The sequence below is a fragment of the Callithrix jacchus genome, chromosome 10 (assembly GCF_049354715.1).
Source record: "Callithrix jacchus isolate 240 chromosome 10, calJac240_pri, whole genome shotgun sequence".
In the NCBI taxonomy this organism is placed as follows: Eukaryota; Metazoa; Chordata; class Mammalia; order Primates; family Cebidae; genus Callithrix; species Callithrix jacchus.
In genome coordinates, this window is record NC_133511.1 from 47,206,854 (window position 1) to 47,233,733 (window position 26,880).

Below are 26,880 nucleotides of genomic sequence, written 5' to 3' on the forward strand. Positions count from 1 at the left end.
ACTCTTGTGGCAACCAGAGGAGATAGTTTATTCTAAGGGCTTTCTTTGGGGGAAGTTAATAGTCCTGTTTATTGCTCTCCTTGAATTGGTTCATCTATGCTGGTGACAGATAGTTGCTATCAATCCTTGTCTGGTAAGCACAAGTGAAAGAGCTAAAAGAAAATCTTCTATTAGAAATGCAGATGATGAATTTGCAGATAATGTTATGCCGAGTTAAATTTATTTATTTATTTTATTTATTTTTTTGAGACAGTCTCACTCTGTCACCAGGCACCAGGCTGGAGTGCAGTGGTGCAACCTTGGCTCACTGCAACCTCTGCCTCCTGGGTTCAAGCAATTATCCTGCCTCAGCCTCCTGAGTAGCTGGAATTACAGACATGCACCACCACGCCAAACTAATTTTGTATTTTTAGTAGAGATAGGGTTTCTCCATATTGGTCAGGCTGATCATGAACTCCCAACCTCAGTTGATCTGCCCGCCTTGGCCTCCCAGAGGGTCGGGATTGCAGGCCTGAGCCACCATGCTGGAGTGCTATGTGCAATCTCAGCTCACTGCAACTTCTAGCTCTAGGGTTCCAGTGATTCTTGTGCTTTAGCCTTTCAAGTTGCTGGGATTACAGGCATGCACCACCATGCCCAGCTAATTTTGTATTTTCAGTAGAGACAGTTTTTTCCTGTTGGTCGGGCTGGTCTTGAACTCTCAACCTCGGGTGATCCACCTACCTTAGCCTCCAAAAGTGCTGGAATTACATGTGTGAGCCACCACACGTGGCTGGGAGTTAAGTGTTTTACCATTTTTTTTCTCTCAGAAATTGGGTTAGTAACACTGAGGAGACACTTCTCACCTGCCTGAAATGACCTTCATTATCTTCTTCAAGTTGCAAGGGCTCTGGAACAGCCCTTGCAGAGCCCTATTCTTGTCTCATTTTCTCTTGCATTACTGACTGATAGTGATATGATATGCAAAAGCATTTGCCTCCGTGTTAAAATGTAAACATGGCAGATATTGTTTCCTCTATTCACAGCTGGAACTTTCTGCTCTACAGTCCATGATGACTGTGCAAGAAGAAGAGCTGCAGGTGCAGGAAGAAGAGCTGCAGGTGTGGGAAGAAGAGCCACAGGTGTGGGAAGAAGAGCTGCAGGTGCAGGCTGCTGATATGGAGCCTCTGACCAGGAAAATACAGATTAAAGAAGACCTCTAAAGGTCCTTCAAAATTTTTACAGATCACTGGAAATGTTCACATCTCAGTTTACCTGTAGGGCATCTTCAGACACTATGCACACATTGAATCCCTTGCCCAGCGCTTATCATAATCCCAATTGAAAGTATAGGCAGACTGTCTCAAGAGCATTTGTTCCTCTGCTCCTCAACTGAATAATGCTTTTATTAATATTTCCATGTTTACACTTATGTTTTGACTTCTAGGGCCTGAAAACACAACTGGTTATCCTGAAGACATACCAGCTGTGGAGCGCCTGACCCAGAAAGTATTACTTTGGGAAAACTTTGCCTCAGTAGAATCCCAGGGTCAAGAAATTTCAGGCAACCAAAGACAACAGGTAAGTCATTGGAATATAGACTCTCTCTCTCTCTCTCTCTCTCTCTCTCTCTCTCTCTCTCTCTCTCTCTCTCTCTCCACACACACACACACACACACACGAGTCTCACTGTGTCACTGAAGCTCAAGTGCAGTGGTATGACCATGGCTCACTGTAGCCTCAAACTCTGGGGCTCAAGGAATCTTCCTGCCTTAGCCTCCTGAGTAGCTGGAGCTGCAGGTGCATATCATCACACCCGGCACAAACCTAGATTTTCTACTGTGAAATAAACCATGGTATTGGTTTTTCATAAATGGTATTTCACTGGGAAACTCCTCTAAAGTTTCCTACTTTGATCAGTAGCAGCTATAGATGCCTCTTTCTGACATGTGTTTCTGTAAAGAGCAGCAGTTCTTTTGGACGCATACCAATAGTTATCCCTCACACTTATACATAAGTCATCTCCGTCTTAACTGAATCTTTCTCCTCTATCTGCATTTAGCTATGTTTACATGTCTCCCAGTTTAAAAAAAGAGAAAGACAGCCCTGCCTTTGCCCCAACTTTCTTTGTAGCTATACCCCATTTAAGCTTTCTTTTCCAACAGACTTACTTGCCTGTACTCCCTGTCTCCATTAGCATCTCTCTCACTTAACTACTCACCGCACTCCATTCTGGCTTTCAACTCTACCTTAAACAGCTCTCTGTTGGTTATGCATGATCATAGCTCCTTATCTTTATAGCACTATTACACTCACGATGGCACATGTCTATGATTAATGAACATCTTTTTCCTCCACTAGATAGTAGGCTTTCCCTTAGAACGTGGAACAGAGTCTTTCCCATAATAGGTGCTCAATAAATATTTATTGAATGAATGAAGAATACTGGTAACTCCTATTATATATGTTTCCCTCTTGCCTGTCCCATTTCCCTCTTACTCCTTTCTCTTAGCTGCTTTCCTGTGCTTCTAGCTTCTCTCTCCTTTTTCTCTTTTTTGCTCCCATGTTTGAATTTCACCTTACAGGGTTTTAAAGATTAAAAAAATAGTGACTATGACATTGATTTGAAAACTATGCAATACTATCAAAAGCTTAAGTACTAAGATAGCAGACTTTTTAAGTCATAGTACATGCTAATGCATTTTCTTGTTTCCCAGGATGAACTGTGGCTTCATGTCTCACTGTGCCATTTGTGTATTGCTTCTTCTCTCTTTTCTCAGTTGCTGCTAGTAGATGAACAGAATCAGCTCATTGAGGACTTAGAAGCAAAGAGACAGTTCTCCAGCAGTCTGGTGAAGTTCCATGCCCATCCAGAGAGGTAAGAGAATGGCTATTTTTCCTTTTATTCTTTGTTGAAATTTTCATTTATTTTACGATTGTATTCTTTTTATGCCTTTTCTTCTTCCTGAAGTGTAGATGCTTATGATAAAAAACAGGGACAATGCCTGGGACTACCCACGTTGTCATTTGTTTTATGGATTGCTCTGAGCCTCAGTGTCAAAATCTTAAGTCAGGAATACTGTGTTTCACACAGCGATTGCAGAGATTAAATGAGAAGACAGCTTTGGTGTCTAAAACAATGCCTTGCATATAGTCAGCACTCAAGTATGTTCCTTTCCTATTGTGATCCATATCCTGTTAAAGGCTGTTCTATTATAAAAGTAAGGCTACACCCTGTCTCTACTGAAAATACAAAAATTCACAGGGCATGGTAGTGTGCGCCTGTAGTCCCAGCTACTCAGAAGGCTGAGGCAAGAGAATCACTTGAACCCGGGAGGCGCAGGTTGCAGTGTGACAAAATCGTGCCACTGTGCTCCAGCCTGGTGACAGAGAGACACTGTCTCAAAAAAAAAAAGTCTGGCTATGAAGGGCACTGATATTTATTTAATATCATTGAAAAATATATATTAATTTGGATGGCTAATATCACCTGGAGACCACCGATAGCCATCATGACAAATATATTTTCTTCTACCTCTTGAGTTTTGGTCATATATATGATACCCTTCTGGATCATTTTATATTCTCTTCATTTCTTTTCTTCATTTTGCCTTCTATTTTAGTGCCTTTTATTCTTTTTCACTTTTTATTTATTTTTTACTATTCAGCTTTTTTCTAATTTATTGCTGGGCTTTAACAATGTTTTCTTTGTACCAGGAAAATGAAGGCAGAGGATAGGTATGATAGGACCAGTTGATTTTGTGACTTTTTTTTTTTAGAAAAGCAATTTATTAAAGAGAGAGTTTTCAGATAAGTTTGGTATTTTTTTTGATATGGAGTCTTGCTCTTTTGCTGATGCTGGAGTCCGGTGGCATAATCTCAGCTCACTGCAACCACTGCCTCCCAGGTTCAAGTGATTCTCCTCTCTCAGCCTCCTGAGTAGCTGGGATTACAGATGCATGCCACCATTCCTAGCTAATGTTTGGATTTATATTTATTTACTTTATTTATTTGTATATTTGAGACAGGCTTGGATTTATGTATTCATCTATCTAGCTATCTAATTATTTAGAGGCAGCCTGACATTTACCCATTTATTTATTTAGATCCAGGCTGGCAACATTTATTTATATACTTATGCATGTGTGTGCAGGCTTGCATTTACTCATTTTCTTTTTTTTTTGAAACTGAGTTTCGCTCTTGTTACCCAGGCTGGAGTGCAATGGTGCGATTTTGGCTCACTGCAACCTCTGCCTCCTGGGTTCAGGCATTTCTCCTGCCTCAGCCTCCTGCGTAGCTGGGATTACACGTGCCACCATGCCCAGCTAATTTTTTGTATTTTTAGTAGAGACGGGGTTTCGCCATGTTGACCAGGATGGTCTCGTTCTCTTGACCTCGTGATCCACCTGCCTCAGCCTCCCAAAGTGCTGGGATTATAGGCTTGAGCCACCGCACCTGGCCCTCATTTTCTTAACTATCTGTATAGTGATTTAGAGGCTGGTTGCATTTCTTGATTGATTGCTTGGTTGATTTTAGATGGATTCTTGCTCTCTCACCAGGCTGGAGTGCAGTGGTGCAGTCCTGGCTCCTTGCAACCTCCCCCTCTTTGGTTCAAGTGATTCTTCTGCCTCAGCCTCCCTTGTAGCTGGGACCCCAGGCACATGCCACCACGCCTGGCTAATATTTTTGTATTTACTTTAGTAGAGACAGGGTTTCTCCATGTTGGCCAGGGTGGTCTCGATCTCTTGACCTCGTGTTCCAACCATATTGGCCTCCCAAAGTGCTGGGATTACAGGACTGAGACATCTTCCCTGGCCTTTATTTATTTATTTACATAATTACTGATTTACTTACTTAGAGGCAGGAAGGCCGGCTTGTATTTATTTATTGATATTTTCATTTATTTATTTATTAATTTTCATCTTATTCTTTTTTTAAATAGAGGCAGGGATTCTTTCACCATCTTGGCCAGGCTGGTCTTGATGTCCTGACCCCAGGTGATATAGCTGGCTCAGGCTCCCAGTGGGCGGGGGATTAAAAACATAAGCCACCAAGTGGGGCCGCTTATTTATTGATTTGTTTATCTATCAGTTGATTTATTTAGAGGCAGACTTGCATTTACTTATTTGCTGATGTACTTATGGAGAAGCAGGTCTTATTTATTTATTTATTTATTTTGAGGTAGGCTTGGATTTATGTATTTATCTATCTAGCTATCTAATTATTTAGATGCAGGCTCACATTTACTCATTTATCTTATTTAGACCCAGGCTCACAACATTATTTTTATACTTATAGGCATTTGTGTGCAGGCTTGCATTTATTCATTTTCTTAACTATCTGTATAATGATTTAGAGGCAGTCTTGCATTTATTTACTTATTTACTTTTTTACTTTTTTAAAATTTCTTTTAAAGATGGGGTTTCACCATGTTGGTCAGGTGGGTCTTGAACTCCCGCCCTCAAGTGATTTGCCTGCCTTGGCCTCCAAAGTGCTTGCATTACAGGCGTGAGCCACTATGCCTGGCCAATTTGTTTATTTTAGACGGAGTCTTGCTCTGGCACCAGGCTGGAGTGCACTGGCCCAATCTTGGCTTACTGCAACCTCTGCCTCCTGAGTTCAAGCGATTCTTCCTCCTTGGCCTCCAGAGTATCTGGGAAAACAGGCGAGTGCCACATTGCCTGGCTAATATTTTTGTATTTTAAGTAGAGACGGGGTTTCACCATGTCGGCCAGGATGGTCTTGATTTCTTGACCTCCTGATCCACCCTTCTTTGCCTCCCAAAGTGCTGGGATTACAGGACTGAGCCATCTCACCCGGCCTTTATTTATTTACACAATTACTGATTTATTTACTTAGAGGCAGGAAGGTCGGCTTGCATTTGTGTATTTATGTTTTCATTTATTTAATTATTTTCACCTCATTATCTTTTTAAAATAGAGACAGGGCTTCTTTCAGCATCTTTGCCAGGCTGGTCTCTATGTCCTGACCTCAGGTGATATAGCCGGCTCAGGCTCCCAATGGGTGGGGGATTAAAAACATGAGCCACCAAGTGGGGCTGCTTATTTATTGATTTATTTATGTATCTATTCATTCATTTATTTAAAGGCAGACTTGCATTTATTTATTTATTTATTTGCTGAGGTACTTATGGAGAAGCAGGTCAAATTGATTTATATATTTGGAGGCAGGCTTACATTTATGTATTTATCTATCTAGCTATCTAATTATTTAGAGGCAGGCTCACATTTACTCATTTATTTTATTTAGACCCAGGCTCACATTATTTTTATACATATGTGTTTGTGTGTGGGCTTGCTTTTATTCATTTTCTTAACTGTCTCTATAATGATTTAGGGGCAGTCTTGCATTTATATATATATATTTTTTGTTTATTTGTTTATTTATCTTAGAGGGAGTCTTGCTCTGTCACAGGCTGGAGTGCCTTGGCCCAATCTTGGCTTACTGCAACCTCTGCCTCCTGAGTTCAAGTGTTTCTTCCTCCTCCACCTTTGGAGTATCTGGGACCACAGGCAAGTGCCACCAAGCCTAGCTAATATTTTTGTATTTTTAGTAGAGACAGGGTTTCACCATGTCGGCCAGGATGGTCTCAATCTCTTGACCTCGTGTTCCAACCATCTTGGCCTCCCAAAGTGCTGGGATTACAGGACTGAGCCATCTTGCCTGGCCTTTATTTATTTATTTACATAATTACTGATTTATTTACTTAGAGGTAGGAAGGCCGGCTTGCATGTATTTATTCATATTCATTTACTTATTTATTTATTTATTTTCACCATATTATTTTTTTAAATGGAGACAGGGATTCTTTCAGCATCTTGGCCAGGCTGGTCTCGATGTCCTGACCTCAGGTGATATAGCTGGCTCAGGCTCCCAGTGGGCAGGGGATTAAAAACATGAGCCACCAAGTGGGACTGCTTATTTATTGATTTATTTATCTATCGATTTATTTAGAAGCAGACTTGCATTTATTTATTTATTTGCTGAGGTACTTACGGAGAAGCAGGTCGAATTTATTTATTTATTTATTTATTTATATATTTAGAGGCAGGCTGGCTTGGATTTATATATTTATCTATCTAGCTATCTAATTATTTAGAGGCAGGCTTACATTTACTCATTTATCTTATTTAGACCCAGGCTCACATTATTTTTATACTTACACATTTGTGTGCAGGCTTGCATTTATTCATTTTCTTAACTATCTGTATATCTATTTAGAGGCAGTCTTGCATTTATTTACTTTATTATTTATTTACTTATTTACTTTTTAATTTAATTTAATTTTTTCTTTTAAGACAGGGTTTCACCATGTTGGTCAGGCAGGTCTTGAACTCCCACCCTCAAGTGATCCGCCTGCCTTGGCCTCCAAAGTACTTGGAGTACAGGCGTGAGCCACCATGTCTGGCGGATTTGTTTCTTTATTTTAGACGGAGTCTTGCTCTGTCATCAGGCTGGAGTGCACTGGCCCAATCTTGGCTTACTGCAACCTCCACCTCCTGGGTTCTAGCGATTCTTCTTTCTCAGCCTCCGGAGTATCTGGAACCACAGGCAAGTGCCACCTTGCCTGGCTAATATTTTTGTATTTTTACTAGAGACGGGGTTTCACCATGTTGGCCAGGATGGTCTTGATCTCTTGACCTCATAATCCACCCACCTTGGCCTCCCAAGGTGCTGGGATTACAGGCTTTAGCCACCGCACCCAGCCATTTTTTATTTATTTACTTAATTACTTATTTATTTACTTAGTGGCAGGCAGGCCGTCTTGCTCTTGTTGCCCAGGCTGGAGTGCAATGGCATGATCTCAGCTCACTGCAACCTCTGCCTCCCCAGGTTTAAGTGATTCTCCTGCCTCAGCCTCTTTAGTAGCTGGAATTGCAGTGATATGCCACCATGCCTGGCCAATTTTGTATTTTTAGTAGAGACAGGGTTTCTCCTTGTTGGTCAGACTGGTCTCTAACTCCTGACCTTGGGTGATCCACCCACCTTAGCCTCCCAAAGTGCTGAGATTAGGCATGAACCACCATGCTTGGCCTAAATAACATGTTTTTAAAAGTCACATTGTCCTACAATATCCATTTCTCTTCCATATTTGGGAAATTGAGGTTTTTTTTTTTTTTTTTTTTACTAAAACATGCTGACATATTGGAAATAGGATGCAAAAGGTACAGGAATGTTTTAGACACAGTTCGAGGTTTCCAAAAGATTTTGTGCTAGGGAGGCTGCTTGCTACAAGCTCCCAAAGTTCTGGGAGGACATAGTATTCATCCTCCCTCAGCAGAGGCCATGAGGTTAGAAGCCCTGGGGAGCACCTGAGCCTTGGGCTTCTAGCATAGAGTGTTCAGGTCTTTATAGTTTGAACCCACGATACAGAGAGATCACGGGTCTCTGGCTTCCTGTGACCTTTGCCTTCCTTGCCAAAAGAAAATGTGACACTCCAAAGCAAGAAACTTGAGGGCATGCATCACCCCAGCCCTGGCATCTACCCAGAACATGAGAACGAAGTAACAGTGGTACTCCAGTGATATCACAGGGCTGGCACAGTCACTGCCCTGTGTGGATCACCCTCTTTGTTGGGCAACCTGAACCCCATCTGTGGGAATGCAGAGGAAAATACAAAGATCTTTACGTGAGCACTGAGAAGGCAGATGCAGCAGAAACCAGTCTTGGTTGGACCTATAGTGGAGAGAGAGCATGGTGGTGATCATGTGTACTTACACTCTAGGGTCACCAGGTGGCACTATGACCTCGTCTGTGGTTCTGGAAAGGACGATTTGGAAGGAGTTCATCACAGCCAATATTTAATAAGCCCCTACTATTTGCCAAATCACTCACCCCTGGCGATAACCTAAGGAGCTGGGGATTCTTATTACATATCTTTTATAGAGAAGGACACAGAGACGTAAAGACATGAATTATCTTGCTCACATCACTCAGCTAATAAGTGGTGGAAGCCGAATAGAACCTAAACAGTGTGGCTGCAGAGCACACATGCATTGATTGAGCAAGTGTTTATTGAGCACCTGCCATGCATAAGGCCTTGTGGATTAAATACAGTTATGATTAATATAGCAATGACAAAACACTGACACTTTTTAGACATGACATTTTGTTTTTTGTAGGTTTCAGGCACAGAAGTGTGTGTCCAATAATAGTGAAATTAATTCCACTAGTTATGACAGAAATGACATATTTGATCCCACTAGTTATGACAGAAATGATACATTTAAATGAGTTGGGTGTTTTAGAATCCTTGACAGAAACTGAATGAGGAATGAAATTGTTTCCTTTTCACACAAAAGGAAACTAAGGTAAAGAGGGGTAGAGTAATTTTGCATGGCATGAAGTAGAAATTCAAAGTACAGGAATTTGAACTTGGTTCTGACCTTTTCCGAGGCCCCCATGCTCTTGACCACTATAAACTCAAGCATCACCTTGTTTTTCCACTCATTCAACAAACTTTTTAAAAATTTAATTATCTAATAGATTGGCCCTCACCATGAGCTTCTGTTCCCATTCTGCAGGTGGTGAAGCCCTTTATTGTCCTGACCCCACAGTTTCTGTCCCTTGACCAGGGCCAGCTCACCAAGGAGCTGCAGCAGCCCGTAAAGTCAGTGCCATCCCTCATGCAAGTACCTGAGGAAGGTGAGTGAGCGCAGACAGACAGGACCTGGCGCCCTTGAACAGTTCCTGGTCTCGGCTGCCCCACGTCTAACAGGGCCATGCTGGGGGAAGTGTAGGCAGTCACAGTACTGACTTTTTCCCCCTTTTTCCTTCCATGCAGGTGGCTTAGGGATGGAGTAGAGTAGTTGAATTATTTGGATAAAAACTGCTATCTTGGTCAGAAAGTCAAAAAGAATCATTGCTGGCATGTTAACCTAAAGAAAAACAACCAGACAAGTGCCCAGCGGTACTTCAAAAGGCTATTTATTATCCTGCAAAATTTAGGCAGGGGATTGTGACTCATGTCTGTAATCCCAGCACTTTGGGAGGCTGAGATCACCTGAGGTCAGGAGTTCAAGACCAGCCTGAGCAACATGGAGAAACCTTGTCTCCTCTAAAAACACAAAATTAGCCAGGCACTCAGGAGGCTGAGGCAGGAGAATCACTTTGGACATGGGAGTCGGAGGTTGAAGTGAGCCGAGATTGCACCACAGCACTCCAGGCTGGGTGACAGAGGGAGAGTTTGTCTTTAAAAAAAAAAAAAGTTATTTTGCAAAATCTGAAACAGAAATCAAAATCGGCAGCTTCTAAATTATTTTTAACATGATTCATAATTAGGAATAGATTTTATATTACATATATAGTTCCACATTTTTGAATAAAATAGTAAAATTTATTTTACAAGTAATACTTTTTAGATTCTCCTTCATTTATTTGAATGCTTTGTGCAATCTACAAAAAGTCCAATCGTAATAATTATTCACTAAATTAAACATTATCTTGTCATTTAAAATGATTTCATAAATGATCTTTTGTTTTTGAGATTATATATGTGTATACATATATTTTTTGTTGCATTTTTTTTTTCTTTTTGAAAGAGTGTCTCACTCTGTTGCCCAGGCTGGAGTGCAGTGGCACAGTCTTGGCTCATTGCAGCTCCCACCTCCCAGGTTCAAGCAATTCTTCTGTCTCAGCCTCCCAAGTAGCTGGGACTACAGGTGTATGCCACCACATCTGGCTAATTTTTGTATTTTTAGTAGAGATGAGGGTTTCACCATATTGGCCAGGCTGGTCTTGAACTCCTGATTTCATGAACCAACCACTTTGGCCTCCCAAAGTTCTGGGAGTACAGGCATGAACCATTGTGATGGGCCCGAGATAAAAAATTTTAACAATGTGCTATGAAGAGAAAAACACTGGATATGAAAGAGTATTCATAGTTTTATCTTATCTGTTTAAAAATAATGATTGGGAGAATACATATGCAAATAAGTTGACATTATTTTGGTAATACTTTGCTGCATTTTCTGAATATTGAAAATCAATATGCATTATGCAGTTACATGGCTAATATAAAGTACTCACTGTGTATGCCAGACCCTGGGCTCAATGCTCTACATGCATTTTTATTTCATTTTATTCTCTCCATAACCTCTAATAGTATAACCAACCCATTTTACAGAATTGAAACTGAGGCTCACAGCCTGCCTGAGGTTGCAGTTAATAAGAGGCAGAGCTGGAACTGAAACCTGTATGTGTCTCACATCCAGTTTATGTTCTAATGGTAGGCTAGTCTGCTTCACAGAGCATGGAATAGATGGTACGTGCCTGCTAGGATGGACCAGGTATCACTGTAGGTAATAAGCAGCCCTGAAAAACAACACTGAAGGCTCTTTTTCCACTCAGGCTGTACATCCTCCATGGCTCTCCTGGGCCCTGTGCTCCACATCTCCTCATCTGCCACCAAAATAAAGGAGCAGGCTCTATATGGGATCTATCAGTGGCTCTAAGAGATGAAGGAAAGGGTGGCAAGTCTGAATGGCTTCCAACTCTTTTGCCCCAAGGTGACACACTTCACTTCCACTCACATCTTCTGAGTCAAAGCAAATCCCTTAACTACATCCACCTTCAAGGGGCCCAGAGTAGAACCTGAAATACTCAGTGGACTCCATTAGGGCCACTATATGGTGTCAGTCTGTGTGGGAGACTGTGGAGGGGCAGAGGAGGAGAGTGGGGAATTGATGGGAAATCACAGCAGGACTGAGTCACCTCAGATTTGCTTTATCCTCAACCAGGTGGAGTTTGTCCCAGAGCTGCACAAAATCAGCAGCAGCATGATCAAACAGGGTAAACCTCAGAAAAAGGAGTTTGTTCAGTTGTGATCAGCAGTGAATTCAGAATCAGCTGAGTGGCATTGCATCAGTAAATCTCTGACTGCCTCAGTTACCCCAAAAGATAGTGGTGAAGATGGGAGCATTCCAAGAGTTGATTTGGAAGGATATCAGGAGTGTGAACATTCAGCATTTTAGTTCCTTTAAGTTAAATCAGGCTCTATCTTTCCTGCAAGTCCCCTGATTCTTTCAGATTGCACAGGTGAGAGTGCTCAGATTAGGACCAGAGGTCATGAAATACTGGCTCCCACACCTACAGTTCCTCTGTGTTGTGCATGCATTCTGTGCACTTTCCTGTGCTAAGCACTGTCCCAAAACATTGTGGGGCCTGATTCTTCTTCCTTGTTCCAGTGGCCCTGGGTGACTCAAGTGCCCATTCAATGATCAGGACACAGAGGTCTTAGAGGGTTGCTCTGTGAGGCCCCAGGTGCTAGCCACTGCCCTGCCAAAGTGTGAGGCAAGGGACAGGGCACCATCTGTGGGGGCAGTGGTCAGCCAGGCCTGGTGACTCTAGTTTGTGGACAGATGATCCTGCACCTGCCACCTTTGATGGATCCACTGTCTCTGTGGCTGTTTGTCCTGCCGATGCTCCAGTGGCTGCCCCAGCATCCCAGCCTAGGCCCAATGCCACTGAAGACAGACCTGGCCCCTGACGACCCAGGAGACCTACAGGACTCACTCAGCTGTTCCCAGGAGTCCCCAGACCCTCATTCTTATCAAGGACCTGGGAGCCCTAACCCATGGCCCTCTGTCATCAGCCATAAATGATGATTTGCTGCTCTTATGATCATCACTGCCTTTAGTGGCCAAGGGCCTTCCAAGGTGCCAGCTCTGGAAGGAAAGATTTCCTTGGGAGATGATGACACTTGGTACATGGGTGCTCAGACAGCCTTTGACACAGCCATTGACACTCCCATTGTTTGGGAGGAAACCAGCCTAGGGTCACACAGCTGGTCTTGAATCGGAGGTACCTGGCTCTGTCTCCACGAGGGACCTGCCTGCAAGGGAGTTTGACCCTGGCTTTGAGGAGCCTTTCCTGAGCTACATGAATCACCTCCCCTGTTTGAGGCCCCAAGCTCTGCTCACATCTCCTTCCTTGCCCTGTCTCTGCTTGGGCTATAATCAAGGTGACCCCAGGAACCCTTCATGGACATGGTGGTACTACTCTCTGCCATTCACTTTTGGTTCATCTGACTTCAACACCCACTTACTTGGTCTCTCCTTTCATAACCAAGACAGCCCAAATCTGGGGCCCTTTATGCAGGTGACAGCATACTAATAGAATTGAATGCCATAGTTGCGTTATCCCTGTTTCATTTTGCTTGTGTCTCAGGGTTGATTTTCCATTTATGATAAAGGCATTTATAGCATGAATAGAATATTTGCAGTTTATAATAACTTTACATCATAGTAAATGGTAAAGACACTGAAAGCAGTGATTTTTACCATTTGCGAGAGGCCTGAATGAGTGTGAGCACACTCTGTGATCAGGCAGAAGCAGGCCTTTGGGAAGTTTAGCTGAGGATGGGGCCAGGAAAGATGATGGACAGTGGGGGTCTGACCTGGTCACCAGACCCCTGGGTCCTGCCCACCTGCCTGGCACTCCCCACCCATCGTTTATGATCTGCCAAATCCTCTGGGTATTGTGGCCAAATCCCCCAGGAGAGAGGCTGATGAACTTTGTCTCTTGAAATGCATAGATTCTGTGGCCATCCCTGGCAAGTCAACCATGAGAGTCAACTTGGTTTTCTCCCCCTCATTATGGTTCAGAATTAAAGGTCCACCTTCATAGGCAGTAAGATAATATAGATAAGTGACAACATCACCCTGTTTCAGATGTTAACATGGCTAGGTGGGTTAGGGGTGATTTGAGACCACACAACCTTGTGCCACAAAGTGGAATTCCTGGGCCAGAGGGAGACATTTGATTGTCATGTTATGATCTTATCACTGAGTATAAAAGCAGTCTTGTTTCATTTTGGATTCTTTCTTATGTTTATGAGAAAGAGTGTTTATGTTTATGTTTCTTATGTTTATATGCTTTGAATTTCCAAGCATATAATAAGTTTTGGACAGCTTTTAATCATTGACTTCTAGCACAATTCTATGATCAGAAATGCTGCGTGATTGGATTTCTCTGAAATATGCTGAGATTTGCTTGATGAACAAGATAATTGAGTTTAATTTTTGTAAATGTACCATGCATGCTTAAAATGAATGTTGCGCCACCTTCCCTCATCTGCCATCATCCGAGATACAGGATGATGGACGATGGCTCCATGGATGTGATGGAGATGCTTTACTGTTGGGACCTTCTGTATCCTTCTGCTGTTTTGTTGCTTAGAATATGAATGGTGGAGAGGGGGCTGTGGAGCCTCCCACTCCGCTTGTGTGTGAGGTTCTTCCTGCCTTCATTTGTTTCTTATGTTTTGCAGCCAAGACTGACTGTGAGAAACCCTGGGAGCTCAGGAGGAAGGAGCCGCTCCAAAGCAGGGACAGGAAGCTGGTGGGAAAGGCCAGAAGTCAGGTCTGTGAAGGTTCCAGAGAGGACCTGTCCTTGGGAGTCAAGTAGGGGGCCTGAGATGGGGGAGGGGCATTGGAGGACACAGGTGCTTTGTGGAATGTCTACTGTGAGGTACCGCATTCTGGGGCTGGGGATTGGTGGAGAGGGAGTATAAAGCCCTGGGGTTGCTTAGGCAGCGCCCAGACAGGAGAAGGTTTGGTGGAAACCAGAGCCCTGGTCTCCATCTCATTGCTCCTGAGCATCCTGCTTTCTTGCCCCGCATATCCTGTTGCTTCCCTGATAGACTTTCTCCCTGACTTGTAGCTGAACCTCCTACTCTCACTTGAAGATGTAGTTTACACTGGATCCTTTCCCAGACCGCTTTCTCCTCCCCCTCCACCGGGTGCCCAACAGCCCCCTTCCCCTCCCTCCCCTTCCTTCCCATCCCCCTCCCCAACTCAGATCTCACCCCATCCCCATCCCCTTCCTTCCCCCAGCCCTAAGCCACCGTCATCTCTGTCCTGGTCACCTCATGGCACCCTGAGAAGACCAGGAGATGCGGGTGCGGTGGCTGCTCTTTTGGCTCCTCCTGCTGGAGTTTCCCAGCCATCAATCCACTCTTGTGAGTAGATGCTGGACCCTTGGGGTTTCTTCCTTGTTATTGGACTGTGTCATGTGGCACATTACACAGTGCAGGCCTGTAATTCCAGCGCTTTTGGGGGTTAAGGTGAGCAGATCACCTGAGTCCAGGAGTTCAAGACTAGCCTGGGCATCATAGCCAAACCCCATCTCTACAAAAGATTCCAAAAAAAGATGAGTCAGGCCTGGTGTCTCATGGCTGTAGTCTTAGCTACTTTAGAGGCTGAGGTGGGAAGATCGCTTGGGCCCAGGAATTGGAGGTTGCAGTGAGCCGAGATCGCCCACTGCACTCTTGTCTCAAACAAAATGAACCAAAACAAAGTGAAATGTCATTTGAGTTTTGTGTCATCTGGTTTGATGACTTTTTAGGAAATGCTGTGTCATTCCTGTCTTCTGCTCTTGGGGGCTGTCTCTAGGGAGTCTGTGTCCAGTCAGTGTGATGGGAGCTGAGAAGCCCATCAGATGGAGAGGAAAGGGTTGCACCTGCTGGGAGGTTCACAATGCAGGAGTCACTAGGAATGACAGGACCAGGATGTAAATGACAGTATTGTCCTTTGTTTTGTAAAGTGTATATGGTTCAGGTCATCGATTGACCCAAAGAAGAAAGGGTCTTCAAGTCCTTATGTTATCAAAATATAAAGAAATGACAGGCCTGGTGTAGTGGCTCACTCCTATAATTGGGAGGCTGAGGCTGGTGGATCATTTGAAGTCAGGAGTTCCAGACCAGCCTAAGCAACATGGTGAAACCCTGTCTCTACTAAAAATATAGAAATTAGCTGGGCATAGTGGGAGGCGCCTGTAATCTCAGCTACTCTAAAGGCTGAGGCAGGAGAATGGCTTGAACCCAGGTGTCAGAGGTTGCAGCGAGCCGAGATTGCACCATTGCACTCCAGCCCAGGCAACTGAGTAGGACACAGTCTCAACAACAACAAAAAATTTTTTTTCGGGGGGTTGGTAATTTTTCTTTTTTTGAGACAAAAGTTTCCCTCTTGTCTCCTGGGCTAGAGTGCAATGGTGGAATCTCAGCTCACTGAAACCTCTGCTTCCCTAGTTCAAGTGATTCTGCTGCCTCAGCCTCCTGAGTAGGTGGGATTCCAGGCCCTCGCCACCACACCTGGCTAATGTTTGTATTTTTGGTCGAGACAGTGTTTCACCATGTTGGCCAGGCTGGTCTGGAACTCCTGAACTCAGATGATCCACCGGTTTCAGCATTCTCACAGAGCTAGGATTACAGGGATAGGCCTCTGTGCCTGGCCTTGTGATTTTTTTTTTTTAGATCATCAGCTATTATTAGTGTTAATGTATTTTATGTGTGGCCTAAGACAACTTTTCTTCTTTTAATATTGCCCAAGGAAGCCATAAAATTGGGTATCCCTGCTTTACATCAAGAAAAAAACATACTCTACATCTGGAATGCCTAAAAACACTACCAGCCATACAAAAAACATGAGACTGGTAACTTCCAATCTGTTTGAAGCAGTGGAATCCCCTGGTGATGTCTGAGGGGTGTGGTTTCCTCCTGGAGGAGGTTGATGGTTTCTAAAGATTATTATTATTTACTGAAATATTATAAATGTCATTGACCTTTTCATTATTTCAACTGTTATTATTCCAGGCGGTCAGGTTTCTACTTGATTATTTGTATCCTGGGCATGACCTTCTTGTTGTTCTGTGGATGCCTATCCCTATTGTGTTTCTGGGAGTTTCCACAGTTGGCCTTTTCGTCCGAAAAATTATCTTCCGTGTGAGTATACTAACTTCCTGTACAGGTATACTTGTAATCACAAAGAAGATACTATTTAAACCAGTTCATGGTTCTGGACTTTATTATGAATATTCAGTTTTATCAAAACCATCAGGGAAATGATTAGCATAGAATTATAAAAATATCTGCCATTTACATTATAAAAATGGAATAGGTTGATGTTTGTTTCATAGAATGTCAACAGAGCTTTGGGTCAAAAATAAATTTTTTTGTCTGCTCTTTATCAGAAATGGAGTATGAAGTTTTGACATTTAAATAGGAGATTCTGTCTAAACTTTTCTGCTTTATAATTCTATTGTATGGCTGGAAGGAAAGCTTTCACTGTCCTCTCTAATGGTTCACGGCAGAAATGAACTAACAACATACAGCTTAATAAGAGAAGAAAAGCATAGAACAGGCATAAAGATGGGAGCCAGGCAAAAAATGAGACTGTAAGAAGGGTCAGATGGTTAAAGAGCACCCTGTTTTCAGGGGCGAGGGAGATAGATGGAGATGGGGGCAATTTAGAGGGGCAGCAAATGAATTTTAATGGAAATGAAGGAGTCCAAGGAACAAACGGTTGGCCTGAGACAAAGTTCCTCTGAGATCACAGGGACGAGGCGACAAACTGCAGGAAGGTGAAGGGCAGAGCTGCCCTGCATCTCATGATGCAGAGAAAGCCCCAGAGAATCTGTTGGAACTGCCCTTCAGAGAATCAATGAAAAGTGTGTCTGGGCAGGGTAATTTTGAATGACATCATCAAAGTGCATGTTCCCGGTTGCAGGTGGAGAGGGATCAGTATGTCCAAAGTCTGTACTTAATAGGAATTTGGCTGCCAAGTTGTGCCATCATTGAGCCTTTTTATCCACTGGGTAAATTGAGCTCTACATTTTCTCTTGTCTTTCATGACTGTCAAAACGTGGTTGTCTGGGGGCTAATCCTCCTTCTGAACAATGATCCAAGAAAAAAGTACTAACCCCACCATGCTCTTTTATATTCAAGGGAAGAGGAAGTATGTTTTATTTTTACAATCTAGATAATTACTCACCCTTCGGGACTGCCTTTCAATATACATAGAAAACAGAAAATAGATGAGTTATGAAGATATCTAGGCACATTTAACAGTCTCTCCTTTTTTTCTTGAAACAGTCTTACTCTCTGGCCAAGGCTGGAGTGCAGTGGCGTAATCTCAGCTCACTGCAACCTCTGTTTTCCAGGTTCCAATGAGTTTCCTGCCCCAGCCTCCCATGTTGCTGGAATTACAGGCGTGCACCACCATTCCTGGCTAATTTTTATATTTTTGGTAGAGATGGGATTTCACCATTTTTGCCAGGCAGGTCTTGAACTGTGAACTCAGGTGCTCCACCTGCCTCAGCTTCCAAAAGTGCTGGGATTACTCGTGTGAGCCACCATGCCCTGCCGCATTTAACAGTCTCTACCCCACTTAGTCCTGAACAGAGAGTTGTCAATATAAATTGGGGGAAGTTTTCTTTTTCTTTTTTTTTTTTTTTGACAGAATCTGGCTCTGTCACCCAGACTGGAGTATAATGGTGTGATTTTGGCTCACTGCAACTCTACCTCCTGGCTTTAAGTGATTCTCCTGCCTCAGCCCACTGAGCAGCTGGAACTCTAGGTGGTTGCCACTACACCCAGCTAATTTTTGTATTTTTAGTAGAGATGCAGTCTCACTGTGTTTGCCAGGCTGGTCTGAAACTTCCAATCTCAAGTGATCCACTCACCTTGGCCTCTCAAAGTGCTGGGATTACAAGCATGAGCCACCATGCCTGGGGAGGGTTTGTTTTTTAATGTGTCAGTTCTGATTTTTAACTCCCAGGTAATACAAACTTCTGGGAGTTAAGATAAGAAAAACAAATTCTACAAAGAATTTGAAAGATGTTCTTTCAGACTGGGCGTGGTGGCTTTTTCAGATTGTCCCTCTGCAAGAAAGGGTAAGTTTGACAACTGGGTAAGTTTTGTTTGTTTGTTTTCCTTGGTTTTGGGCATAGTCTGCCAGGTCAGGACGTGGATGTATTTTTCTCCCCTTAGCTCTGTGCTCGAGCCTTGGAGAGGGAGACAGCCAAGAGGAAGTCTGCCTACAAGCAGCACAGGTAGGTCATTGTAATGGATTTTTTTTCTTTTTTCTTTTTTTTCCCCTCACTCTTTGTCTCAGACTGGAGTGCAGTGGTACAGTCTCAGCTCACTGCAACCTCCAATTCCCGAGTTCAAGCAATTCTCTGCATCAGGCTCCCCAGTAGCTGGGATTACAAGCATGCACCCCTATACCTGACTAGTTTTGTAATTTTAGTAGAGACAGAGTTTCTACATGTTGGTCAGGCTGGTCTTGAACTCCCAACCTCAGGCGATTTGCCCACCTCAGCCTCCAAAAGTGCTGGGATTGCAGGAGTGAGCCACCGTGCCCAGTTGTGATGGTCACTCTTAAGGATGTTTTTGTTTTAAGATGAAGCTTTGAGTGTCTAGTAAAGAACGTGGTGTTTTAATTCTTCTTCAAATCAATTCTTTCTCTGTTTTCTATATGGGAAAGGAGGAGAAAGCAGGGAGTGCCAGAGAGACACATGAGTGAGGAGCCAGCCCAGAAACGCCTGTGCCTAAAGAACACTTTTTGGAGAGGTAGGAGCTCCCATGAAGGCAGCTGCTTAATTTCTGCTGCACAATCCACACACCCTGCTTCTCCTTTTTGGGGTGAGGGCTCAGGTGGGGTAATTGTCATATTTCCTGGAAACAGTTCCAAGCACTTATGAAGAGAACAGTTACCCCGTTGGGTGGCAGGGCCCCATTTTTCTCAGGTGCTTTAGCTGAATGGCTCTTGGCTGGTCCCCTGTGAATGGTGCAGGCCCCTCCACTGACTCTGGACTTTGCCCCACCCTGACATCTTAGCTACTTTTAACTGTGAGGATAAGCCTGCAAGGCAAATGGGCCAGCTCCCCTTCCCACCTTGAGTCAGTGTGAAAGCTTTATTTTTTTTTCATTTGAGAAAAGTCACAACAAAAGCATTTTAGAATGGGAGCTATAAGTGCTGATGAGAGCAGAGATTTTTGGGCAGTGTCTTCATGGATCAATAAGGCAGTATCATGAAGTCTGCTTTAAGAAAAGAATCATTTATTTGCACTTTTTGGAGCTTCCTTCATTATTTTTGCTTGTTTAAATGGTTTATTGTGAATTATATAACTTCTTTAGTAAGCTAAATATCTTTGTAATCTTACTTCTCTAACATTTGAAGGGTTAACCTAAAACTTTTCAGTTGATTTCCTTCCTTCCTTCCTTCCTTCCTTCCTTCCTTCCTTCCTTCCTTCCTTCCTTCCTTCCTTCTTCCCTCCCTCCCTCCCTCCCTCCCTCCCTCCCTCCCTTCTTCCTTCCTTTCTTCCATCCTTCCTTTCTTCCATCCTTCCTTCTTGAAAACCTTGCTCTGTCACCCAGGCTGGAGTACAGTGGTGCGATTTTTGCTCACTGCAACCACCGCCTTCTAGGTTTAAGCAATTCTCCTGCCTCAGCCTCCCAAGTAGCTGGGACTACATGTGCCTGCCACCATGCCTGGCAAATTTTTTCATTTAGTATTTTTAGTAGAGACAGAGTTTCACCATGTTGGCCAGGCTTGCCTCTAACTCTGCCCGCCTTGGCCTTCCAAAGGGCTGGGATTACGAGTGTGAGCCACGGCACCCAGCCTCCATTTAATTTCTGTAACTCTGACCTTTTCTCATGAGTGTTAGTCTCTTTATGTTCATTTCTGTTCATAAATATTGACAATGCCTGGTGAGATATGGAGGATAGATTCACTACGAATCCACAGAATTTTAAATGCCCCTATAGCTTGAAGAAAAGGAGCAGTGCTGCTTCTGTCCTGTACCTATAGATGTTCTTCCCATCTGTGGCTGTTTCTATTTTAATTTGGAGTCTGTGATCACATGATGGGTGATTTCCTTTGATGTGTACTGGGAAGCCCTGATTTCAAGCTCATTTCAGCTGGTTAGAGCCTGACCTGTCCACAGCCTGTTGAGGGTTAAGAAAACCCCTGGACCAGGGATCTGCAGTGTCTTCCTCAGGGCTGAGGCCCAGAGGGCTCCAGGGTCCTCTGAGGCATCTGGCCAATAAACCCTGTGCCTCTGGTAAGGGACGTGAGTGTGGCAGAGAGAGTGAGATGACAGCAGAGGGTGTGGAGGGTTTCTTATTCGGCACAGAACATGCAAGCCAGATTTAGCCCCATTCCCTTCTCTGGCCCTTAGCAGATTCAGGACCTCATTCGGTTCCCGTGAGGAACAGCAGCTGCATCCCAACTGAAAACACGGAGATGACAAAGGTAAATGCTGGGGTCATTTTCACTCTGCCTGTGTCAGGACACTGTAGTCTTTTCCTCCATCACCCTCTCCTGGCCTGGCCTCTGCTCTGTGCACTCTGTGATACGTTTTCTGTCTGGACTTTTCAGAAGCAACATCTTCCCCATAAGCTTTCTGGCTTCTCCATTCCCAACAAGTCATCTTAGGTGGCACCTCCAGAAGCCATACATGCTTAGGGACTGAGGGCCAAAGGGATTTTACTGTTCTGTTTCCAGAAATAACATGAGGAATGCCACCGACCTCCACCTCTATAGGTCTCATGGCCCAGTGAACTCTGACTGATCTCTTTTACTCAAGGTGTTGTGGGGTCTATTTCAGAAATATGTGGGGTTTTATTTTGCTGTGATTTTGTTTGTTTTCCTCTATAAGGTAGGTGATTAACATTTGAAATATCTGCTGTATTTCCAGAAGTGATGAAAGTGAAAACTCATTAATCCAACATTAATAGGTGCTTTGTGCAATTCTGAATGCTCTTCAACAAAAATCAATTCCATATTTCATCACAGTCCCATTCCTGTTAACTGTGTTGTGCAAAAACCCGCCTTTGCCCCCCTTCAGTGGCGCTCTGATCTAATATTCTAAGTGTCAGAGTTTCTGTACTTGTAATAATAACCTATTACCCACAGCGACAATTCCCAACGAAGGCCTTAAATGATGCTCAGCTATGCTGGTTCTCGGGTGGCCTCTGTACTTAAAACAGCTGCTGAGGCTTATGATTACACATGATGGGAACTGTACACTTGAAATTAAACACATTTCTAAAACTTGCTTTTTTCAGAATTCATACGTCATTTTTCCATGTACAAAAGTATTATTTATGTCATAATGCACTTAAAATTTGTATAGCCTGGGAATTCAAGGAGATATTCTAGCTGTGCCTGACTGACTTCTGCATGTCTGATTGTTCTGTCAGAAAACCTCCTCCCAGTTCCCCTGAATGTCTTTAGGAATCCATAGTTCCCCAGAGCCATTTGTGCTCATGGGGGGCACCCCCAGAGTGAACAAGACCCTTTGTCAAGAAGGGAAGCGGAGGGGAAATGAGAGGGTCCTGCAGGCAGAGCTGGAATCAACTCCCACTGTGCTTCCTGCAAGCCGTGTGACCCTGGGCACCTGCTCTCCTTCCTCGGGGAGCCTCTGGTTTTTTAGATTTGGAGCAGGTGGTCACACTGACTTGCAGAGTTCTGAGAATCAGAGACAGAATGAAAAAGCCCTGGAGAACATTCTCCAAAAAGAAGCTGCAACACGTGTGGACAATGGGCTTTTCATGTCTCTCTTACTCGCTGTTTATCTGATGCAAGGAGCATGGTCTGGTGATGGCAGTGAGGGAGGAATGAAGATAGAGACACTCCCGTGTTGGAAACGTACTTCTTCCTTACTGCACTATGACTTTGTCTCCCCTGGGGCAGGTCCCCAGCCTGCCTACATTTGCAGCCAGACACAGTGGCATGTGGAGAAAACAGTTTGTCCCAGTGACTTTTCTTCACTACCCAGCTGTCAGTGGTACTTAGTGGAAGGGTGACTTCAAACTGATGTGCTATTTTGAAACCTGGAGGATGGAAAGATGCAAAAAACTATCAGCAGCAACATAAGGTTCAGCCTGTGTTGTTGATGGTGGTTCTGTCCATCAAATTAATACATTTCAAAACACTTCCTCCTTTTGCCTGCAGGTTAACATGGCTGCAGCACAGCGTCATCATTACTCAGCATTGCCCTGCTCGCCCTACCTCATGGCTGAACCTTCAAGGCCACTGATGGCTTGCCAGCCACCTCCTCCATCTGGATGTCACCTGGGAGCTCAACCATTTCCATCAGTGGATTATTTTTGGGGTCCACAGATAACTACACAGGAGCATCTTCTGTTACCTCTACCACCCTCAGCCAATGATTTTCTGAGTCCATACACAACTCCACCCGAGTGTCTTCTGACCCCTCTACCGCCATCTACACATGATGAGTTTTCGAGACCACAGACACCTACAGAGGAGTGTCTTCTGTTACCTCTACTACCCTTAGCCAATGATTTTCTGAGTCCATACACAACTCCACCCGAGTGTCTTCTGACCCCTCTACCGCCATCTACACATGATGAGTTTTCGAGACCACAGACACCTACAGAGGAGTGTCTTCTGTTAACCTCTACTGCCCTTAGCCAATGATTTTCTGAATCCATACACAACTCCACCTGAGTGTCTTCTGACACCTCTACTGCCATCTACAAATGGAGTTTTTGAGACCACAGACACCTACAGAGGAATGTCTTCTGTTACCTCTACTGCCCTTAGCCAATGATTTTCTGAATCCATACACAACTCCACCTGAGTGTCTTCTGACACCTCTACCGCCATCTACAAATGGAGTTTTTGAGACCACAGACACCTACAGAGGAATGTCTTCTGTTACCTCTACTGCCCTTAGCCAATGATTTTCTGAATCCATACACAACTCCACCCGAGTGTCTTCTGACACCTCTACTGCCAGCTACAGATGATGAGTTTTCAAGACCACGGACACCTACAGAGGAGTGTCTTCTGTTACCTCTACCGCCCTTAGCCAATGATTTTCTGAGTCCATACACAACTCCACCTGAGTGTCTTCTGACCCCTCTACTGCCATCTACAGATGATGAGTTTTTGAGACCACAGACACCTACACATGAGTGTCTTCTAGCACCTCTACCACCTGCTCCACATGATAATCTTTGGAGACCACAGACACCTCTACCTGAGTAGTACCTCTACCTCTACCTCCGTCTTCAGCTGAAGATTTTCTAAGACCCAACTCACCTCATTCTGAGTGTCTGGTATCTCTACCACTGTTGCCAGCTGAAGATGTTCTAAGACCTCACACGCCTCCACTTGAGTGTTCTCTGATAACTCTACCACCATCTCAAGCTGAAGATTTTCTGAGACCACACACACCACCACCCTAGTGTACTCTGTTACATCTACCACCATCTCAAGCTGAAGACTTGGAGACCACACACACTGCCACCTGAGTGTAATCTATTACCTCTACCACCATCTCAAGCTGAAGATTTTCTGAGCCCACACACACCTCCCCCCAAGTGTAACCTATTACCTCTACCACCATCTCAAGCTGAAGATTTTCTGGGACCACACACACCTCCACCCGAGTGTAATCTGTTACCTCTACCACCGTCTCAAGTTGAGGATTTTCTGGGACCGCACACACCTCCACCTGAGTGTAATCTGTTACCTCTACCACCATCTCCAGCTGAAGATTCTCTGAGCCCACACACACCTCCACCCGAGTGTACTGTTACCTCTACCACCGTCTCAAGCTGAAGATTCTATGAGACCACAGTCACCTCCTCCAGTCAAGTGCTCTCTGGTACCTCCATCATCTCTCCAGTTTGTGATCTTCTGAAACCACAGACACTTCCAGCAACTGAGTGTCTTCTGGGACTGCCTTCATATCTTCCAGCTATTTGTTTTGTGGGATATCCACCATCTCCTCCAGCTGCATCTCCTATGGGACTTTATCCACCTCGTCCACCTGTCTATCCTGCTGAACCTCAGCCACCTGATCCTATCTGTCCTGGGGACCCCATCCACCTCATTGCCCTGTGTGTCCTGGGGGACCCCATCCACCTCATCGCCCTGTGTGTGCAGGGGGACCCCATCTACCTTATCACCCTGTGTGTCCTGGGGGATCCCATCCACCTCATCCCTCTGTGTGTCCTGGAGGATCCCATCCACCTCATTCCTCTGTGTGTCCTGGGAGACCCCATCCACCTAATCTCCCTGTGTGTCCTGGGAGACCCCATCCACCTAATCTCCCTGTGTGTCCTGGGAGACCCCATCCACCTCATTGCCCTTGTGTCCTAGGGGACCCCATCCACCTCACCCATATGTCTTTCCTGGGGGACCCCATTTACCTCATTGCCCTCTGTGTCCTGGGGGACCCCATCCACCTTATCCATATGTCTTTCCTGGGGTCCCCATCCACCTCATCCTTCTGTTTGTCCTGGGGGACCCCATCCGCCTCATCCATCTGCCTTTCCTTGGGGACCCCATCCACCTCATTGCCCTGTCTTTCCTGGGGGACCCCATCCACCTCATCCAGCTGTATTTCCTTTTGGACGTTACCTTCTTCCTTTAGCAGTGTGACATCTGGGTTCTCAGCCTACTTGTCCACTTAGTGGCCACTGGCATCTCGGCCACCTTCTTTACCTTGGTGGCCTCCCTTAGCTATCACCTTTAAATGAGTCTCCTCTTGTACCTAAAGAATCTCCTCATGACCTCTCAGCCCTCAGCCACCTCCTTCTTCTAGGTCTTCTCTAGTACTTCAGCCACCTCCTTCACTTGGCTGACCTGCTGTCTCAGCTGACACTCAGCCTTCACCTGACTTGGCCTCAGACTTCACCCTCTCCTCTAGACACGTGGTCTCTGACACCTCCACCAACACCTCTAAATGCACTGCTTGATGTGTTGATTTGAATGGTATAAAGTAATTTGTAAAAAAAAAACATCATCTCTTCTTTTTTTGAGTGAATAGAAAGAAATGTCGCAGATGGTACTGCAGGGTTTTGCAGTACAAGGGTAACACTGGCTGAGATCCTGGTCACTTTTCTCAAGTTTCTGAGAGTACTCAGTCGGTTGCATTATTTCCTCATCATGAGTTTGGCAGCAGATATCTCTTGTAGATAAAGACAGATTTTTTATTTTTTGTGGGGACAGAGCCTCACTGCATTGCCCAGGCTGGAGTGCAGTGGTGCAATCCTGGCTCAGTGCAACCTCCATCTCCAGGCTTCAGATGATCCTCCCATCTTAGCCTCCAGAGGAGTGGCTGGGACTAAGTCACGCATCACCACATTCGACTATTTTTTATTTTTATCTTTATGTTTTTTGAGACGAAGTCTCACTCTGTTGCCAGGCTGTAATGCAGTGTTGTCATCTCGGCTGACTGCAACCTCTGACTCTTAGGTTCAAGTGATTCTACTGCTTCAGCCTCCCAAGTAGCTGGGACTACCGGCCCATGTCACCATGCCCAACTAATTTTTTGTGTTTTTAGTAGAGACACAGTTTCGTCATGTTGTCCAGGACAATCTTGATCTATTGATCTCATGATCTGCCCGCCTTGGCCTCCGAAAGCGCTGGGATTACACACATGAGCCACACTGCCCAGCCTTTCTTTTTTGTTTTGAGATGGAGTCTCGCTTTGTCACCCAGGCTTGAGTGCAGTGGTGTGATCTCAGATCTTAGCTTGCTGCAACCTCTTCCTCTTGGGTTCAAGTGATTCTTCTGCCTCAGCTTCCTGAGTAGCTGAGACTGCAGGTGTATAATACCACACCTGGCTAATTTTGGTATTTTTAGTAGAGACAGGGTTTCACTACATTGGCCAGGCTGGACTTGAACTGACCTCAGATGATCCACCCACCCCAGCCTCCTAAAGTTCTGGAATTACAAGTGTGAAAGTGTGAGCCACCATGCCTGCCTCCCACCCCACCCCTCTTTTTAACTTTTTGTAGAGACCATGTTTCACCATGTTGCCCAGGCTGGTCTAAAACTCCCAGACTCATGTCATCTGCCAACTTGGGCCTTCCAAAGTGCTGCGATTACAGGTGTGAGCCACTAGCCCAGCCAGAGATTATGTATAGAAGCTGAAATAGCTGTTTTGCAGGTGTGTGTAGAACCTTGGCTGTTTGGCCATCTCTGTGAAGGATGACACCCATCCCTGACTTGCAGGGTGTCCTGTGTCCTCCAGCAGAGAGATCCACACCAAAGGGCACAGAGTTTTTGACCACCCACCGTGGAAGCACAAGTGAAGGGACTCGGTGCAAAAGAAAGA

The 26,880-nt window shown here is 44.5% G+C and overlaps 1 protein-coding gene across 11 annotated transcripts in view; it reads left to right on the forward strand.

Moving 5' to 3' along the window:
* LOC118145665 (uncharacterized) overlaps window positions 1-23,951 on the forward strand; it is a 36,243-nt gene extending 12,292 nt beyond the window's left edge. For 6 of the 11 annotated variants that reach the window (XM_078339962.1, XM_078339964.1, XM_078339965.1 and 3 more), the window contains 11 exons: window positions 1,026-1,204; window positions 1,427-1,560; window positions 2,760-2,857; window positions 6,393-6,512; window positions 9,525-9,645; window positions 14,270-14,361; window positions 16,592-16,720; window positions 18,767-18,828; window positions 19,263-19,348; window positions 20,959-21,032; window positions 22,737-23,951. In XM_078339962.1, coding sequence (XP_078196088.1) covers window positions 9,627-9,645; window positions 14,270-14,361; window positions 16,592-16,720; window positions 18,767-18,828; window positions 19,263-19,348; window positions 20,959-21,032; window positions 22,737-23,225 — 951 coding nt within the window. In that variant the 5' untranslated portion in view covers window positions 1,026-1,204; window positions 1,427-1,560; window positions 2,760-2,857; window positions 6,393-6,512; window positions 9,525-9,626 and the 3' untranslated portion in view covers window positions 23,226-23,951. Of the gene's footprint in view, window positions 1-1,025; window positions 1,205-1,426; window positions 1,561-2,759; window positions 2,858-6,392; window positions 6,513-9,524; window positions 9,646-14,269; window positions 14,362-14,420; window positions 14,960-16,591; window positions 16,721-18,766; window positions 18,829-19,262; window positions 19,349-20,958; window positions 21,033-22,736 lie in introns of those variants that run through there. The other 5 variants (XM_078339969.1, XM_078339968.1, XM_078339970.1 and 2 more) reach the window with 5 other exon arrangements.
* Window positions 23,952-26,880: the final 2,929 nt, after the last annotated feature.